Source organism: Sinocyclocheilus grahami, unplaced genomic scaffold, assembly GCF_001515645.1.
Source record: "Sinocyclocheilus grahami isolate Dianchi unplaced genomic scaffold, SAMN03320097.WGS_v1.1 scaffold347.1, whole genome shotgun sequence".
Taxonomy (NCBI): Eukaryota; Metazoa; Chordata; class Actinopteri; order Cypriniformes; family Cyprinidae; genus Sinocyclocheilus; species Sinocyclocheilus grahami.
In genome coordinates, this window is record NW_015505526.1 from 419,087 (window position 1) to 440,002 (window position 20,916).

General features: G+C 35.1%; 1 protein-coding gene across 1 annotated transcript in view; it reads right to left on the reverse strand.

Annotated features, from left to right (window-relative positions):
• The window catches only part of cfap61 (cilia and flagella associated protein 61), a 33,683-nt gene that overhangs the window by 4,506 nt on the left and 8,261 nt on the right, over positions 1 to 20,916 (reverse strand). The window contains exons 14-20 of the mRNA XM_016229068.1: positions 18,584 to 18,712; positions 13,745 to 13,872; positions 8,084 to 8,176; positions 6,480 to 6,648; positions 4,793 to 4,967; positions 1,247 to 1,539; positions 94 to 421 (exon numbers count right to left, since the gene is read on the reverse strand). Of these exons, the coding sequence (XP_016084554.1) occupies positions 94 to 421; positions 1,247 to 1,539; positions 4,793 to 4,967; positions 6,480 to 6,648; positions 8,084 to 8,176; positions 13,745 to 13,872; positions 18,584 to 18,712 (1,315 nt within the window). The remainder of the gene's footprint in view (positions 1 to 93; positions 422 to 1,246; positions 1,540 to 4,792; positions 4,968 to 6,479; positions 6,649 to 8,083; positions 8,177 to 13,744; positions 13,873 to 18,583; positions 18,713 to 20,916) is intronic.

Here is a 20,916-nt window from a genome sequence, read left to right on the forward strand (position 1 = left end):
TGCTAGGATGTTGCTTAAAAGAGCCTACACTGAAGTGACTGTGATGTTTTGTTCTAGGTACTGCTTAAGAAATTTAGAAGGAGAAATGGTGACCTTGGATCTTGGCCTGATTATACGTTGGAATGAGGTGGTCGTGGTCAGACGGTGGGCCGGCAGGACGCTCCAGGGTTGGGTCACATAAGGGCAGGACAACAGATGCCAAACTCTGCCCCACCTCCTTACAATTAAAGCAGGAGTCGCTCCACTGGTCGGCATGGTAACGGCGGGAGTATTTGGTCAAGGGGCCTGCGGCGTATATAGAGGGGTCGTTGGTGTGGAAGCTGGAATCTATGACCAAACGCCCATCGAACACCAAACAGGCATCATTGATGGCCTTGAAGGCGTCGTAGTCGACGGTTTTATGAGAGAAGCTGAAGAACACCTATGAAAATCGAATGCAAGTTAAAAAAAAAAAAAAATAATAATAATGATGGGCGTAACATCCCACAGCCATTTAACGAAGAGCTGATGGACGCTTGTTAAAGAGCTCATATTATGTCCTTGATCTTATGAAATAAAATACTTGGAATTTCTTCTGTAACTTTCAGAACTCAAAATGTCATTTTTTTAAAATAACAAGATAAAGGGAAAGTTTAATAAAAAAATAATTTAGTCTTAAATCTAAAATATGTAGACTACCATTCAAAATTTTGGGGTCAGTAAGATTTTGTTTAATTTTTTTTAAAGAATTAATACTTTTATTTAGCAAGGATGATCAATAATGAAAATAGATAATTAAATGAATCAAAATGAGCGTAAAGACATTTATAATGCTACAAAAACTGTTCAAAAATTAGTTTTCAACATTGATAACAATCAGAAATGTTTCTTGAGCAGCAAATCAGCATATCAGAATGATTTCTGAAGGATCACGTGACACTGAAGACTGGAGTAATGAAGCTGAAAATTCAGCTTTGATCACAGGAATACATTACATGTTAAAATATATTCAGATAGAAAACAGCTATTTTAAATCGTAATAATATTTCTCAATGTTACTCTTTTTACTGTATTTGTGCTCAAATAAAAGCAGCCTTGGTGAGCAGAAGAGACTTTTTACAGACCTCAAAGTTTTGAATGGAAATGTGTTTTTTGGCACAAAAACATGTAAAAATAAACACTAATACAAAATGTATAATATGGCTCCTTGAAATTTTATACTGATGTTTAAGAATGTTTCTGTTCCTCTGCAGGTAGTTTCACTCACCGCACACTCCAGTTGTAGAGTCTGAGTGTCAGTGGTGAAGGTCACGGAAGTCACGGGATCAGTGTGTCGTCCATCATTGATTTGAGTCAGCAGGCAGTCGTGATGCACGTGAACCTCCTCTTTTTCTAGAGCCTGTTTCACTGCGTGCTCCACTGAACCGTTGGGGAAACAGGAAGTTGGGTTGTCTTCGGGAGGATGGACCACATGAATCCGTCGGCCGCTGACACCAAGACACATAAGCGTCTCCACGCAGGTGAACACATCTATGGTGTTTCCATATAGAACAGCATCACCTGCCAACCAGTCAAACATCATTTTGCGTTTGGTACACACGTCACATTTAAAAGAGTGGCTTCATTTGAAATGGAAAAACACTGAACTTTATTACATTCATACCAATGAGAATTCATCAAGTTACATTCCCTCCAATAAAAAGCTGGTTTACTTAACTGTAAAATAAACTTAAGGCCATTTAGCCTCCACAAGGGGGAGGGGAAGCAATTTATTACGGCTATTTGAAGAGATAATATCAGTGGCTGTGAAACAGAGAAGGGTCACTTAGCAACCCGGAGAAGGTCCCATTAGGTTAGATGAGGGGAAAGAAAGGAATAAGGAAGAGAAGATGAAGGAAGTGATCAGAAACGCTCAGAAACGCTCTCACACCATCAGTGCTGGATTGATTTAATTGAGATCTTTTGTGAAGGAAGGTCTTTGATGTTAACATTAGAGTCCTCAAGGATGAAAACTAATCAGACGAAGCTCACATAACGCACACAATGACATGCTGAATATACAAGGCACACATGCATGATTCTGTATAATGACAGATGATTGGTTTGAAAAATCATTGCATAGATGAGTATTACTTTTGCCGTATTCACTAAAGCATGATTTATATTATACAGTGGGTACGAAAAGTATTCAGACCCCCTTAAATTTTTCACTCTTTGTTATATTGCAGCCATTTGCTAAAATCATTTAAGTTAATTTTTTTCCCTCATTAATGTACACACAGCACCCCATATTGACAGAAAAACACAGAATTGTTGACATTTTTGCAGATTTATTAAAAAAGAAAAACTGAAATATCACATGGTCCTAAGTATTCAGACCCTTTGCTCAGTATTTAGTAGAAGCACCCTTTTGATCTAATACAGCCATGAGTCTTTTTTGGGAAAGATGCAACAAGTTTTTCACACCTGGATTTGGGGATCCTCTGCCATTCCTCCTTGCAGATCCTCTCCAGTTTTGTCAGGTTGGATGGTAAACGTTGGTGGACAGCCATTTTTAGGTCTCTCCAGAGATGCTCAATTGGGTTTAAGTCAGGGCTCTGGCTGGGCCATTCAAGAACAGTCACAGAGTTGTTGTGAAGCCACTCCTTCGTTATTTTAGAGTGTATTCTTCACTGTGTGCTTAGGGTCATTGTCTTGTTGGAAGGTAAACCTTCGGCCCTGTCTGAGGTCCTGAGCACTCTGGAGAAAGTTTTCGTCCAGGATATCCCTGTACCTGGCCGCATTCATTTTTCTAGGAAAAATTTTTTTGTAACCTTGGTCAGATCTGTGCCTTGCCACAATTCTGTCTCTGAGCTCTTCAGGCAGTTCCTTTGACCTCATGATTCGCATTTGCTCTGACATGCACTGTGAGCTGTAAGGTCTTATATAGACAGGTGTGTGGCTTTCCTAATCAAGTCCAATCAGTATAATCAAACACAGCTGGACTCAAATGAAGGTGTAGAACCATCTCAAGGATGATCAGAAGAAATGGACAGCACCTGAGTTAAATATATGAGTGTCACAGCAAAGGGTCTGAATACTTAGGACCATGTGATATTTCAGTTTTTCTTTTTTAATAAATCTGCAAAAATGTCAAAAATTCTGTGTTTTTCTGTCAATATGGGGTGCTGTGTGTACATTAATGAGGAAAAAAAATTAACTTAAATGATTTTAGCAAATGGCTGCAATATAACAAAGAGTGAAAAATTTAAGGGGGTCTGAATACTTTCCGTACCCACTGTATATCAGAATAAAACATTATAGGATTAATGTATACAAAATAATATTGAATGTGGATCAATAATGCAATCAAAATTTTGAAAGCGCTTAGAATTTAAAAACGTTATATTACAAAATTAAAAACTATTTTATAATAATTGAAATGAACATTGGATCTCTATTACTTTAATTAGATTTTAAATTATTAATTAAATTATTAGCATTATTATTTTAATATCATTTCATTATTGGTTATTAGCAAATTACTACCATAATACACACTATTGACCAAAAGTTGGGGTCGTAATGGTAAAAAACAAAAAACAAATCGTAAGATTTTTAAAAATGTTTTTGAAAGTCTCTTCTGCTCACCAAGGCTGCATTTATTTGATTAAAAATACAGTAAAACAGTAATATTGCGAAATATTATTACAAATTAAAATGACTGTTTTTTCAATATGAATATATGTTAAGATGTAATTTATTCTTGAGATGCAAAGCTGAATTTTACTCCAGTCTTCAGTGTCACATGATCCTTCAGAAATCATTCTAATATGATGATTTGCTGCTCAAGAAACATTTCTTAGTATTATTAGTATTAGTATTAGTTTTATTATTTAAAAAAAATCAAAGAATCTTGGGGAAAAAATGTATCACCATATTTTCAGGATTCTTTGATGAATAGAAAGTTGAAACAGAAATCTTTTGTGACATCATAAATGTCTTTACTGTCACTTTTAGTGAATTTAATGCATCCTTGCTGCATAAAAGGATTCCTTTTATTAATATTAACTGATGTGCGGTCACAGGTGTGTGTAAATTGTCTTTGACCGTGACTCATCCAATCAGATTAGAGAGCCAGAACTGTCCGTTTTATAAATGTGGCTTTGTCTTCTGTACATCTCACGGATTCAGTCCAGTAGCTCCTGTCTTCAATGCCATATTTATGCCAGTTTATGTTAAACAGCATTCATTTACATATCATCTGTCTTTCCTCATGCAGGGCTGAATAGCTAGAGAAGGTCTCGCGCAAGCCCTGTCCATGGTGCTGAAGCACAGCCAGCGCCGCACAACTCGGATGTTTTCAACCACAACAGGATTTCTGCCAAAACTATTATCAGGTAATTTGTGTTGACAACTTATTCGGAGCCAGACCTAGCGAGGCCTCTCTGGTTGACCCAAATACAAATTCTCATGCCACTAAATTGATATCTTTCATATGCAGACGGTATAATTAGCATTCACTGATAATTGCGCTACTTTCCGGATTATTAAAGGAGGCTGTAATTAGTAAATATAATAGGCTTAATCAGACAGATAGCGGTGGCTCATCTCTGCCCGTGCAGATTAATTCTTAGCTCACCCTGCTAATATTAATATTCCCCTGTAAATGGATGGAAGGAGATGAGATTTCACTCAGGCTAATTAGCTACTTGTTATGCTCTGACAGTTGGACGTGGCTTTAGAATAACAGTGGCTTGGTAAATTAAATTATGCAGGAGAGAGGGCTGCCATAGACTCTTTGTAAATCTTTGTAAATTTGCAGTAAACGCACCTGTCAGGTCCACGAAGTTGTCCATGAGCCACTGGTGGACGTGTGAGCAGTCGTGCTGGTCGCTGAGGGTGAAGAGGTTGGAGGGGACGGGCCGTGTGTGTCGGTGTCTGGGCTGATTTGGGTTCAGACTGTTGGTTTTTTGGGTTATGGCATCAGTACTGGTGAGACTGGGCATCTGAAGTGTAGTTAAAATAGAAAATGACATTCCTTCTGTCTCTAAATATATTAATCTAAATGTCTATATATTAAATCTATATATTCTCCAACCAAACTGTTTAATCTTAATATTAATTAACTTTTATAATTTGTCATCACAAATTGCAGATACTTTGTAGAAGCTGGTAAATATATTTGTGTGTGTGTGTGTGTACATTTTGTATATATAGTTATCAGTGATATTGAAGTAGTTCTTCTAATATTTTGAATCAGTTTTTATTTTTATATTTTAGGCTTTCATTTGAAGTTTAGTTAAAGTTTTTGTTATTTTGTTTAAATTTTTTTTTTAAATATATGTCTATATATATTTTAATAATTTTTTAGTTCAGTTTTAGTTATTTTCGTACAACAAAAAAGCATAAATAAAGTTTTTAATATTTTATTTCAGTTAATGTTTAGTTTACTTTTATTTAAAGTAACAAAAATTTTGTTTTTTGTGGTTCTAATTTTAGTGTTGGTTAACCCTTGATATACACACACCACACAATTTTCTTTTTTTTTTACTTTTTTTATTATGAATGTAAAAATGTAAGGAATGTAATAAAGAAAATTATCTTTTCAAGATTCTTTGAATAGAAAGTTCAAAAGAACTATGCTTATTTAAAATCAATTTTTTTGTAACAATGTAAAAGTTGTTATTGTAGCTTACAACAAAACCAGTCATAAGTCGCTGGGGGATATTTGTAGCAATAGCCAACAATACATTGTCTGGGTCAGAATTATCGATTTTTCTTTTATGCCAAAAATCATTAGGATATTAAGAAAAGATCATGTTCCTTGAAGATATTTTGTAAATTTCCTACCGTAAATATATCAAAACGTAATTTTTGATTAGTAATGTGTATTGCTAGCAACTTCATTTGGACAACTTTAAAGGCATTTTCTCAATATTTAAATTTTTTTGCACCCTCAGATTCCAGATTTTCAAATAGTTGTATCTCGGCCAAATATTATCCAATCCTAACAAACCATACATCAATGGAAAGCTTATTTATTCAGCGATCTATGGCTCATATATTCATGTATTAATCTCAATTTAAAAAAAAATGGAACCTTATGACTGGTTTTGTGGTCCAGTGTCACAAATATATATATATATATATATTTAAACATAAATATTGTACATAATGTAATTGCATTTAAATGTAAATTATTCAAATGATAGAACATTTATTTAAATTTATTTAAATATAAATAATTTATTATATATATATATTTATGTCCAGCTTCTATATACACAGTATCAGCAATGTCCTACCATTAAATGTATTGTCAGACTCTGCCAAATACAGCAGCAGCCACACAAGCTGAATTCTCATGTACTAATTATTGTGCTCTGCATGAAAACCGTATTAGCATTGAATTAATTTGCAAATAATGATCTGCGCTGGCACAGAATACACGTCTCATAATTCACAGTGACATCTTGGTTCAGTAAATTGTGTTGATGTTGTGTTTGTGTGTCTCTGACCTGATACTGCAGGCCGGTGCAGAGGATCAGATAGTCATACTTCACTTTACCATTCTCCATCAGCTCCACGTGTTTGGCCTCGCGGTCGATGGCCTTCATCTTACCCGTCACCACGCTGATCCAGGAGCGCAGAGACAGCCGGGCTTGATCCTGATCGTTGTAGCAGTGACTGTGGAGGAACAGATCCTTCTTCAGATTTACACAGCTATGAAAAGAGCAGCCAGAAGGACATTGGTGTCTTTCACTGTATGTGGGTTTCGATTCTCAATGCTCAAGGTTAACTGACTCATTCACGGAAATGCTCAGAATCAAGGTTTCGTGTGGAAGCTCTGATACGGTGTGTCGTATAAGTCGTTTGGATCGGTGGATTGGATTAGATGTGCCAGTCATGCAGAACCACTAACAGACATGATAAAACAGACGTTCCTGCTTTTCATCACGAGTGCCAGGAAGGGATGCTTTCGTTGAAGCCGCACTAAAGCTGGCGCTCTCAAAACACTGAAATATGAGGTAAGAGGTCAGAATCTCTTGAGAAACCAAAATATGTCATCGAAAAAAAAATCAACATTTAATCTTGATTTATTCATTCCATCCCATTATTGTTGTTCTAAGATGTTCTAAGGAGCTTTTGATTCTCTTGCTTTATACTTCCAAAAATGAAGAAATCCACTACACTGCAAAAAATGATTTTCTTACTCATAATTTTTGTTTTATTTTCCAGTACAAATATCTAAACCTTCTAAATAAAGATACATTTACTTGAGAAGCAAATTACTTGAGATATTAAGTCTTGATTTTCTCAAATGATCAGAATTAAGTGAGTTAATGTTTAAAACAAGAAATCTGTCAGTTTAAAAAATAAACTCAATATATTCCCCCCCCCCCCAGAAAACAAGACTTAACATCCTATCAAAATTAAGTGAGTTGATGCTTAAAACAAACACAATTCTGTTTTCTGAAAAAATGAGGCAAGTTTTCTTCTCAAGAAAATGTACCATGTTTTATAAATTTTTATAGACATTTGTCATAGAAGTAAACAATAATAGATTAGAAATCTTTAATAGAATATAAAATGATTATTATTGAAAAAATGATAATAAGTAAAAAAATTGTGTTTGCACAGAATAAAAGCAGTCCGAAATTATAACCCTCAAATCTCATTTACAGTCATATTTTTCAAGCTTTCAGCATTTTGATCCGTCAACAACACCAAACCTTAAGCACAGTGAATTTGACAGAAGTGTAAATGAGATTTGAGTTCCAAAGGAGGCGAAGATCATCAGTGAGTAACGGCATAATGTTGTGCCATTTTGACTCAAAAAATTCAGTGCATTGACAAGCTTTTGTGGCACCTTTTTTGTTCTTTTACTAGTAAACTTGACTACTAAGAAATCATTAATAATGTTTATAATGAATCGACTTTTTGGACTGCAACAGTCAAGCCTTCGAGTCTGAACTCCACTGAGAGACCAGGAAAGCTTCAATGCTTTAGCACTTCACATCTGTATGATAGAATGGAAATAAAGTGGACTTTCCCTCTTTCATGGAGTGGAAATATGCTGCGTTGGAGTCTGAATGCCTCTCGTTTGTAATGCATCTTTCACCTTGTAGCCAGAAATCTCATGTTGTCATCAGAGCAGCGATCTGGAAGGCCGTGAGTGGAGATGAGAGTGAGATTGTTGAATCTGAGATGAGGACTGGCGGGAAAGAGAAAAGTAGGCGAGTCAGAGTCAAATAATGCCATTGACCCTTTTTTTCCCAATCAAGTTTGTGCATCTTGACATTATACAAAGAATCGCTGATGTTCATACTGTTGATCGAACATGTCTCTGAATTGAGGTACAGAAAAGCTATTCTGAAGAACAGACTCTGTGTAGGACAGATCTTGTCCATTTTGGATAATGAGGCTATTTTTGTCCAATTTTTTGTTCCTTTTTTTCTGTCCAGAAATGAATACCATTGAATGAAGAGAGGACAGTAGCGACGCCTGAACAAAAGCACGCGGGGTGTGTGAGGTTATTCTGCAAACACTCGACGGACAGATGCTGAAATCCCTTAATTTCCAGCACAGCGCTGGCCTGCTTTAAAGCGCTTTCTTCTCCAACCATCACAGTAAAAGCCTTTCCTTTCCTTTTGTTTTGTCTTTTTTCCCCCTCTTGTTTTGTTTCCTGTGTGTAGTGGTCTCCCCCCGTCCCCTCAGGAGTGTAAAAAGGTCTCTTGTCATGTAAATGTGCTGGAAAGACATGATCTCTATCTGTGGCGGGAGAGGAAATCAGGCTAGCGTGTGTTGAAAGAGGAGCGTGTGAGGCCTGCGGACCATCATGATTGATCAGACGGAGGACGCTGGACACACAGCCGCAGCTCTGCGTTCTAGCGCTCTAAGCGATGCAGACAGACAGAGCTGTGACTGTCATCTTCAGCTATCTGTTTTTTATTTTAGCCCGTTTATTCATTTAACTCCTTCCTGCACATGTTTGATTTGCACTAATGTTCACATGCAAAAGTATAAGAGAGATTGCCATTTTTAACAGCTCCTGAGCAGTCAAATTATTTTTAAAGAAGAGTCCATAAAATTTATTAAATATTATATTATCCATTTAATTTTTACGGAGCCCCGCACATGACATGCAAAAAAAAAAAAAAAAAAATCTAAACTGTTAAATACTATCAAATAAACAGGCATAAAAAAAATGAAAAACCATTTTTTAGGGGGAAAACATTGTATATATGAAGAGTTCAGATGCAAAAGCCTCTAAATGCCGTCTGCAATTTTCTTCTAAAATTTGCATTTTCATCAGGCTCCTATATTTATGTTCAGTTATTTCACTTTAATTGCATAGAAAAGGACCTATACATCGCCATTAGAGTACAATTACTGAACCTAAATATAGCAGCCTGATAAAAATGCTAATTTTAGAAGAAAATCTCAGATGGAAAATGTGCACAAGATTACCATTTTGTTCCCTTGATTTGCTAAATCGTGTGCACGATTTTGCGAATTGAGGGAAAGAATTAGTAAATCGTGCGCACAATTTATAAATCGAGGGAACGAAATAGTAAATTGTGCGCACGATTAAGCCTACTATTTTTTTCCTGCATGCCATGTGCGAGGCTCTGCACATTTCCCCATAAAATCAATATATATTTTAATTATAATAACCCTGTTAACACAATTTGGGACATGTCTAAATACATTAAAAGTAAATTTAATGAAAAATAAATCGATTTGTGTGATTTTTTTAAATTTATTTTAGCCATAAACATTAATGAATTAAATGTAATGTTTAATTAATGTTTATTGCTAAAATACCATTAAAATTACATTTAAAAACATGTATACATTGGGGCATGCCTAAATACACGAAATAAATAAAATTAAATAAAAAAATTATTAATTTGTGCAATTTTATTTTAGCGGTTAATTAATGCTTATTGCTAAAATAACATTAAAATGAAATACAAAAAATAAATTAAATTAAAAACAAATTTATTAGTGAGATTTTATTTTAGAAATATATTGTTTAATTAACGTTTATTGCTAAAATAACATTAACATTTAAAAATGTGTACATTAAAATATTTAAACAAAATTGGGGACATGCCCGAGTACACCAAATAAATAAAATAAAATAAAAAAATTGAATTACATTATTGTTTAATGAATGTTTACCCTGTTTGGGACCACGTTGTAGTTATTGATAAAGAATAACATTTGTTTGAAAATATATAATTTTTTCTTACATTTGTAATTTTTTATTGTTATTAACTATTATTTGTGTAAAATTGAGCAAATGTGATTATTAGAGTATTTATTAGATGGCAGTGGATATTTTCATTGTTGTTTCAGTAAGAATTTATAGAATTAATTAAAGAACAGAATTATTTGTCAATCTTTTATATACGAAAAAAATCTGGAAACTGTGTCAGTGTGAAATGTTAATCTTGTGTGTGTGTGTGTGTGTGTTTTCTCTCCGCAGGCTGTTCTTGACCACCAGCTCACAGCGTTCTGGCCTTATCAGCAGCTGACAGGCCTCTATTGTGGCCAGTGTCTGACTGCTAAGTTTAGGGGCCAAGCATCTTTATCGGTCCTTTATGGTCCTGCGTTTCACCCCATCCTCAGGGGTGATAAAGGACAAGAGAGCGAGCGTGAGGAGGCCAATGGTTTTGGCTTGACAGATAAGCGCTGTCGGCCATGGCCTCCACCTTCTCCATTAGACAGGCGGCCTCTACAGGGGCTGACCGGCCATAAGTTTAGTGGACACTAACTGCCTCATTAGTCAAGTCATTAGCGACAGCAAACACCAATTGTGGCCTAGAGAACAGTGGCAGGGCTAATTAAAGGGCCAGCGCGTGACCTCCACACACTGCCAGCTCTAGACAGCTGCGTGCCCGCGGTGCCTGCCAAAGCAGCAGGAGTTAACACACACACACACACAGCCGCAGAGCGACCCCTGGTTGCCAGGCAGTTATCAGCTTTCAGGAAACAAGAACGGCCTTAAATCGCGGCTTTGTTTGGTCAAACGCCTTGCGAGAAGCTGCATCCAAACCCCTGACATCTTCTGATATCCGCTCGAGAAATGACATCCTGAAAAGTGAAATCCTTCAGAGACTAAAGAGCTAAAGTGTGTGGAAGTCATTGTCTAAAAACAGTGTTTCCCCAACCTTTTACTGTACACTACCGTTTTTCTTTAGGAAAGAAATGAAAACTTTTATTCAGCAAGAATGTGTTAAATTTATCAAAAGTTACAGTAAGGATATTTAAAAAATAAATCGATTTGTGTGATTTTTTAAAATTTATTTTAGCCATAAACATTAATGAATTAAATGTAATGTTTAATTAATGTTTATTGCTAAAATACCATTAAAATTACATTTAAAAACATGTATACATTGGGGCATGCCTAAATACACGAAATAAATAAAATTAAATAAAAAATTAATTAATTTGTGCAATTTTATTTTAGCGGTTAATTAATGCTTATTGCTAAAATAACATTAAAATGAAATACAAAAAATAAATTAAATTAAAAACAAATTTATTAGTGAGATTTTATTTTAGAAATATATTGTTTAATTAACGTTTATTGCTAAAATAACATTAACATTTAAAAATGTGTACATTAAAATATTTAAACAAAATTGGGGACATGCCCGAGTACACCAAATAAATAAAATAAAATAAAAAAATTGAATTACATTATTGTTTAATGAATGTTTACCCGGTTTGGGACCACATGTTGTAGTTATTGATAAAGAATAACATTTGTTTGAAAATATATCATTTTTTCTTACATGTGTAATTTTTTATTGTTATTAACTATTATTTGTGTAAAATTGAGCAAATGTGATTATTAGAGTATTTATTAGATGGCAGTGGATATTTTCATTGTTGTTTCAGTAATAATTTATAGAATTAATTAAAGAACAGAATTATTTGTCAATCTTTTATATACGAAAAAAATCTGGAAACTGTGTCAGTGTGAAATGTTAATCTTGTGTGTGTGTGTGTGTGTGTGTTTTCTCTCCGCAGGCTGTTCTTGACCACCAGCTCACAGCGTTCTGGCCTTATCAGCAGCTGACAGGCCTCTATTGTGGCCAGTGTCTGACTGCTAAGTTTAGGGGCCAAGCATCTTTATCGGTCCTTTATGGTCCTGCGTTTCACCCCATCCTCAGGGGTGATAAAGGACAAGAGAGCGAGCGTGAGGAGGCCAATGGTTTTGGCTTGACAGATAAGCGCTGTCGGCCATGGCCTCCACCTTCTCCATTAGACAGGCGGCCTCTACAGGGGCTGACCGGCCATAAGTTTAGTGGACACTAACTGCCTCATTAGTCAAGTCATTAGCGACAGCAAACACCAATTGTGGCCTAGAGAACAGTGGCAGGGCTAATTAAAGGGCCAGCGCGTGACCTCCACACACTGCCAGCTCTAGACAGCTGCGTGCCCGCAGTGCCTGCCAAAGCAGCAGGAGTTAACACACACACACACAACCGCAGAGCGACCCCTGGTTGCCAGGCAGTTATCAGCTTTCAGGAAACAAGAACGGCCTTAAATCGCAGCTTTGTTTGGTCAAACGCTTTGCGAGAAGCTGCATCCAAACCCCTGACATCTTCTGATATCCGCTCGAGAAATGACATCCTGAAAAGTGAAATCCTTCAGAGACTAAAGACCTAATGTGTGGTTTTTAGACAAGTCATTGTCTAAAAACAGAGTTTCCCAACCTTTTTATGTACACTATTGTTTAAAGGTTTTCTGTAGGAAAGAAATTAATACTTTTATTCAGCAAGGATGCATTAAATTGATCAAAATGACAGTAAAGAAATGTATTATATTACTTTTTTTTTTTAAATAATTGCTTGAATCCTGAAAAAAAGGAAGCAACATTGATAATAATCAGAAATGTTTCTTGAGCAGCAAATCAGCATATTAGAGTGATTTCTGAAGATCATGTGACACTGAAGACTGGAGTAATGATGCTGAAAATTCAGCTTTGATCACAGCAATAAATTACATTTTTGATTACAATTTGAAATCGTAATAATTGTTCTACAATATTTTTAATTTTACTGTATTTTTGATCAAACAAATGCAGCTTTGCTGAGCATAAGAGACTTATTTCGAAAGTCTTACTGGCCACAAACCTTTCAGTGATGGTGAATCTCGCATTTTTGACCTAATGATACATTTGTTTGTAAATGAAATCTGGAAAGGAAATGTAATTTACAGTCCTTATTAAGTGAAATAGTCTTGGTTCAATATCATCTGCATTTTCTACAATATAAAAGTTTTTCTCACCAGAATGTGGCCCTGATTTTTAATTTGAAATCTTTCCAAGTACTCTTTGGAATCAATGCCTGGTTGGGAATCACTGCTTAAAAATATTTTAATAAAGGCAATCAAATATTTTATTTGAAGAATCTGTTTTTCAAATTCAGTGGCTTAAAAAACAAAGAGATCTCTGTCCTGAGGCAAAGGATCCAGAATGCAGGTATTAATTGGCGTGTGCTGGGCTGAGTGTTATTATATAAAGCCGTGAGCTCAGATTTCATGCAATCATTGTTTCGCTCAGATCCCTGAGGGTCACTCTCAGTAATTATAATCACGCTTGAGATGATGCCCCTCCACCCCCAGACAAAAAAAAAACAACCTGTTTTAGACACAAATATCTTGCTGTTTCTTCAAAAAGAAATCATAAATGCTTTTTAGGGCTTAATTATCAGTGCTGACTGTTTGATTGAAGTAGCGTTTCTAAAAATGGCATGCTTACCAGAATGTCAGTGCTTCAAGAAGAGCTAAACCCATGTCAGATGCTCCCACTACCACGATTCTGGCATTGATGGTAACCTTCGGCTCCATGGTGAGTTTTCTGTTAGTGTGGTACAGGGCAAAAAGAGCCTGACAAGAAGAAAGGAGAAAACAAGATCTTTAGTGTTATTTAACCCCTAAAAATGCTCAGCGGTGGAGTTTTTCAGTGGTTAATGCTGATACTAATGCCTAGACATGTACAGGTGAATACAATTTAATTAAAGCAAACAGGATTTTGAATAATACATACTTTTATTTGATCAAAAGTGTCAGTAAAGACTTGTATAATGTTGCAAAAGATTTCTATCTCAAATAAATGCTGATCTTTTGAACTTTATATTCACCAAAGAAAAAAAAAACATGGTTTCCACAAAAATATTAGGCAAGAACAACTGTTTTCAACATTGATGATAAGAAATGTTTCTTGAGCAGTAAATCAGCATATTAGAATGATTTCTGAAGGATCATGTGACACTGAAGACTGGAGTAATGATGCTGAAAATTCAGCTTTGATCACAGGAATAAATTACATTATATATTAAAATATAACAAAATAGAAAAAGTCATTTTAAATTGTCATAATATTTCAAAATATTGCTGCTGTTTTTACTGTATTTTTGGTTGCCTTGGTGAGCAAAATATTTGTAAAAAATATTACCGACCCCAACATTTTGAACATTAATGGACTTATATAATTATTGGAAAGCAAATTGTGATTATGTATGTGTTTTTATGTCTTACAAATGAAGCTATATATAGACAACGCTGATTTAAATATGTAACCAAAATAATGTTAGGTATGATGATTTATTAAAACTTTCATAACTGATGGATGCATCCATTAGAATGGGTTCAAAATCATTATTTTTCCAGCAATAGTGTGGATTATGAATTTATAAGCATCAAAATAACAGTTTAATGGGGGAAAAACATATTTATTTGTTACTAAAAGTGATGCTTATCATTTCTGTGGTCATTTCAAGCACCAGCTCAAGCGGACCTTATTGTTGAACACTGGCTAATCTCATAAGCCTCTGCTTGTCGATGCAACGAAGTGGTGGTGTGTTGTGTTTCAGGTGTGTGTTTGTCCTTTAACCAGAGCGTTAACAGCTAAAAACTAAGCTCAGCTAACAGTAATTGCAATTTCCCTTAAAGCACTGCTGATGTCCTACACACGGAAGGGTTCCCCTGCATGACAATAGTTTAATCAGACCCAGAGCGACAGTATGTTTCACTGAGCACTTATTGGGCTAAAAAAGATACCAGCAGCACAACGAACAGGAAAAAAGCATTTGCATTAGCGAGCACTATAACTCATCTAAAATACTGAAATGTGCTAATGTTAAAGAGTTCCTCTGAGCGAATGGAAACGCACTTTATAAAGATACGTGCAGAACACCTCAATAGGCTCTGCACCTAATGCATTGAAATGGTCAATTCTTAAAGCAGATTTACTCAGAAGGACACGTTTGGTCGTCTTTGAATCAACTGAAAGCGAACAGCTGCCGTGTTCTCCTAATCATTCTCTCTCTGGTTCTCTAATTGGCCCTTGAGCATGAATAATTTGAAGGATTTGGTCTGTGCTACACCTTATCTGATTTAAGGTGGAAGAATAGAGACGCGGTGGATTTTGGGAAGGGAGAGGCCCGAAACTATGCCATTTGTCATTGTAATATAAGGAAAAGTAGCTGATTACACGACCATCAACGACTGGCTCTTCAAAATCATTAATTAAATGCTGTAATCAATGGTAGGGACTGAAGGAGGTTTAAATTCTGGACATGTGGGGCCACTTGAAGACAAATCAGAAAATGCACAACATGATTCCATGTGCACAAAATCACACAGACATCATTTTCTAGTGCCCTCAAAAGTTTTAAAGGTCATATAGAGAAAAGCACAAAAAATGATATAAACATTTATTAACTGTATAATTCTGTATTAATATTTTTAACAAAGTTTGGGATGGGTAAGGTTTTTGTTGTTGTTGTTTTTGTTATGTCTCGTCTGCTCATCAAAGCTGCATTTATTTAATCAAAAATGCAGTAAAACAGAAAAATTGTGAAATATTATTACAATTTAAAAATAACTGTTTTGTATTTGAATATAGTGTAAAATGTAATTTATTCTTGTGATGTAAGCTGAATTTTCTTTAGTGTCACATGATTCTTTAGAAATCATTCTAATATACTGATTTACTTTTAATGAATAAAAAGTTCAAAAGAACAACGTTTAATTGAAATCTTTTACCCAAACTTTTGAATATATATATATATATATATTGATCTTGCAATCTATTTTTGTTTTTGTATTTTTTAAAGAAATTAAAGACTATTTTATTTTAAAATCTCCCTTTGATACTGATACAGTGTTCTGCATTCAAAATTTAAATAATTATGCTTCATCATATTTAAAATGTAAAATATGATGTCATTATAATAGTTTGCATACTGAATTGTGATTGGTCTTCCTCTCTTATATTTATTTACCCTATAGCTGCTGTGAAGGTTGCACAAAGATGTGCGTCGACTAATGGCAGACTGTGAAAGTGTTCAGGAAACCTGTTTGAAAACGGTCAGTATTTTTGTGATTTCTTCTAAACTAAAAAAAGTTCTCGGATGTTGTTCATCTGCTCCTGAAATGATATGACAGTGAAGTGATGTGAAACGGGAGCTGACCCTGTCCTCTCTGCTCAGCTAAAGCCAGTGCAGGTGCGTCCATCTCAAACATGCAGGACTTCTGTCAGACATAATGCCCTTCGTAACACAACACTCTATTGACGAAGACTGGACAGGTGCTTTAACTCTGATTAATTCATCTGAACCGGACGGAGGATTAACGCAGTCATTGCGCTCTTATCTGCAGTGCTGCCTGGACACCGGCGTTGCTGCGCTACCAAATGGAGCTTTCTAATGTGGACTGAAGGGTGACAGCTTGTGTTTCTTGCTAATGCACTGCACACACGCACACACACACACACACACACACACACACACACACACACACACACACACACACACATAAAGCTGCATATGACACAGCAGCTCTGTTCCAAAACCTAATGAGCACCCAGCTGCCTAACATGGGCAGTGGCTTTAACTGATTTTTCTTCAGGAACCAGACTTTACACAGGATTTCAAGTGGTGAATGAAGTGTCATATATCCACTGTAAAAATATCCTGTTAAATTTATGATAAAAAACTGGCAGCTGTGGTTGTCAGAAATTCACCATTTATTTACCCACCTATATATATATACATATATATGCATATATATTGTAATTCTTAGTTCCTACTTGCAAAAACCATATTTGACAGTATTTTTTTTAAAGTAAAAGTACAGTTAAAAACTTTTAAAATGATATATGATCTATTAATTTTTTTACAGTTTGTGTGTCAGAATATATATCAATATATTCAAAAGTTTGGGTTCGGTAACATTTTTTTACAATGTTTTGAAAAGAAGTCTCTTATATTTACCAAGTCTGCATTTATTTGATCAAAAAAATACACTAATTGTGTGAAATATTATTATAAAGTAAAATAACTGTTTTCCATTTAAATATATTCTAAAATGTAATTTATTCTGGCGATGCAAAGCTGAATTTTCAGCAGCCATTACTACAGTCTTCAGTGTCACATGATCCTTCAGAAAAAGTTTGCTATGGAGAAATACACAATTAGTTAATAAGCTAATAATGTGACAACCTATTAAAAATAAAAACACAAATATTGGGTTTCACAAATATTTTTATTGGATAAATATAAGTCTTTAATTACATTGAACTATTTTAAATAATAAATTCATAGTAATAACATTTCAATAATGTAATTCGCCATGTTGGATTGATTTTTCATGGCGGTGCATGATGCGAACGATTTCTCTGTAGAGGATACTTAAGATGTTTCTTTAGAATTTGACTTCAAGAATGTACCTTTGAGAGGAGCCAATTATTTTGTGAACGCACCTTAAAATGCTGCCTACTTAGGGTTTGTAACCACCTTCAAGCTTGTATACATAAGCTTTTATAATGAGCCCTATTGGGTTTATTGAAGAAAACAGTGAAATCATGTGGGCTGAATGTGCTTTCATAACACCTCATGATTAATTTAGCACGTTTCGATTGTATTGATGAAGAAACACTGTGTGATGTGAAATCCCCCCTCTGGCTAGTGGGTGTGTGTGGTATCTCACTCAGAAGTAAACACACACACACACGTCTACAGCAGATGTTGGTTGTTCTGATGATGGCTGGATAAGAACGCTGCTGCATTACCTGTTAGAAACCAGCGTAAACATTCACCGCCATCTGCCACCATCCATCCATCTGCTTCTTTACAACTAGACCTTCAATAACCTCAGGCAACAACGGCCCTGTGATCTGCACCACGCACGGCTAACGATTCTGCCTCAGAATGCATTATGAGTGGAAAAATGCAGACAGCTACGGCGTTAATTATTGATAAATGCAAGTGGGAGAAACAAAGATGTCATGCTTGCTGTCCATTGACAGTTTAGGGATGGAGAGTTGCAAGTGTGTTACAAATTCCTAGTGTGATTCATTGATTTACTGCACAGCACCCTCTTGTGGCACTTAATTTCCTCCTCTGTGTGATTACTAAAGCATGCATTGTCACGCGCATACTTACAGTTAACGATTTAAACAAACCCCTATAGAATAGTTTCAACGATTGTTGTAGTTTTAACGTTACGATTGCTTTCATTGTTTTAGTTTTTGTTTGTCATATTGATTTAAATGCTGGCTTATGTTCATATTTCAGGAAGCTGGTTTTGGTCTGACCTGATGTTTGGTGATCTGCTGGGACGGTGCGTTGATGCCCAGCTCCTCCAGCGGGTAGATGATCTGTCGTCTCGGGCTCACCGGCACCATAAAGTTCAACACCGCTGCCAGAGAGTGAAGACTGACATCCTGAGAGCAAAGAAGGAAAAGGAAGAAATGTTTGTCAAGCCCCGAACCAGAAATCAAGACTTCTGATAGAAAACATTTGCTTGAAGAACCCCTGTGATGTTAAGTTAATATTTTAGTAATATTATGAGACATTTGCATGATAATTGTTGTCTGATGTTGGTTAATGGTCACATGACAAATATTGCTGATGTCTTTCCTTCTTAGCATTTTGTTAACACACACCTTAAGGCTCCAGACCAGCAAACTGCCAAAACATCTGCTTTTATGGAGGTGCTCACACTTGCTGATGAACAGTTAATCAAAGGCATTTGATTAGCAGAGCCTGACTTACCCTCTTAAAGGGTTAGTTCACCCAAAAATGAAAGTTCTGTCATTAATTACTCACCCTCGTGTTGTTTCAAACCTGTAAGACCTTTGTTCATCTTCGGAACACAATTTAAGATATTTTTGATGAAATCTGAGGGATCTCTGACCCTCCCATAGACAGCAAGGTAACTACCACGTTCAAGGTCCAGAAAAGTACCAAGATGATCGACAAAGTAGTCCGTGTGACATCAGTGGTTCAACTGTAAAGTTACGAAGCTACAAGAATACTTTTTTGCACAAAGAAAACAAAAATAACGACTTTATTCCACATTTTCGTCTCTACTGCATCACTTGTGGACGCGCGTTCACGACAGTATCATGACGCGAGCGTGTGGCGGCGCTGACCCAGATCCAGCATGATTCTTGTAGCTTCGTAACTTTACAGTTACGATTAATCGTCGATCATCTTGGTACTTTTCTGGACCTTGAACATGGTAGCTACCTTGCTGTCTATGGGAGGCTTAGAGAGCCCTCAGATTTCATCAAAAATATCTTAAATTGTGTTCCGAAAATGAACGAAGGTCTTACAGTTTTCGAACAACACGAGGGTGAGTAATTAATGACAGAACTTTCATTTTTGGGTGAACTAACCCTTTAATTCCTATGTTAACTGTAAGGGTGTCCTAACTTTGTCACACATGGCTTTTCCATTTTGGCTTTATTTTTGTTACATAAATAATGACACGGTGTGATATGTCATGTGTTGTTCTTCATCTGAGGTTTTATTTTCCAAATTTTAAGACCTGACAAGGACCAGATTTTTTTTTTATTATGTCCTGATACAGAAAACCATGGAATTCAATAGGGCGCCTTAATTTTTTCACATGACTGTATATAATTGTTGTAAATTATAGTTGCCTTGGGAAAAAAAGGAAATTTCAAAATAATTATAATAATTTGATTTTACACTACAAGTTACAATACTAATATTTATATCTTAAATTCTTCACTTTCAAACATTCAAATCCTCATTTGGCAAAATACTGGTGAAATTCTGAAAACATCTGTCCACTAAAAATGTTGCAAATAACACCAGACTAAAGTTTAATAGAACAATTAATAAAAGAATAATCGTGGATTTTAATGGTTTTGAAAGAAGTTGCTCACTAATTCTGCATTTATTTTTTTTAAATAAACTGTGAAATCATTAATATTGTTAAATATTATTACAATTTAAAATAAAAAATGATTTATTTTTAATGTAATTTATTCATGTGAATTTTCAGCAGCCATTAATAACATTTTAAAACTACTTTAATAATATTTGTAATAATATTTCCCAATATTACTATTTTTACTATTTTTGTTAAATTAAATGCAGCCTTGCTGAGCATAAGAGACTTCTTTCAAAAACCTTAATTATTCCATAATTGACCTTTGAACGGTAGTATATAAAATAACATTTTATATTGATTTTATTTCATTAGTAGCTTTTCATCAACTCACGAAGACGACACGTGTCCACTGCAGAAAAGGATTTTCTTACTCAGTATTTTCATCTTGTTTTCCAGTAAAAATATTTAAACATTCTTAAATCAAGATACATTTTCTTGAGTAACAAAATGCCATAAGTCTTGTTTTCTGGAAAAAAAAACTATTAAAGTTAAGTGAGTTTATGCTCAAAACAAAAACAAATATCTGCCAATGGGGTCAGAAAAATACATTTAATTCACAGGAAAAACACGATTATTTTTATTACCCCAAAGGCAGATGTTTGTTCTTGTTTTAAGCAAAAAAACTCACTTAATTTTTTTTGTCAGAAAACAAGACTAAATCTAATGATGTTTTACGTCTCAAGCAGATGTATCTTGATTTAAAAATGTTTGGATATTTATACT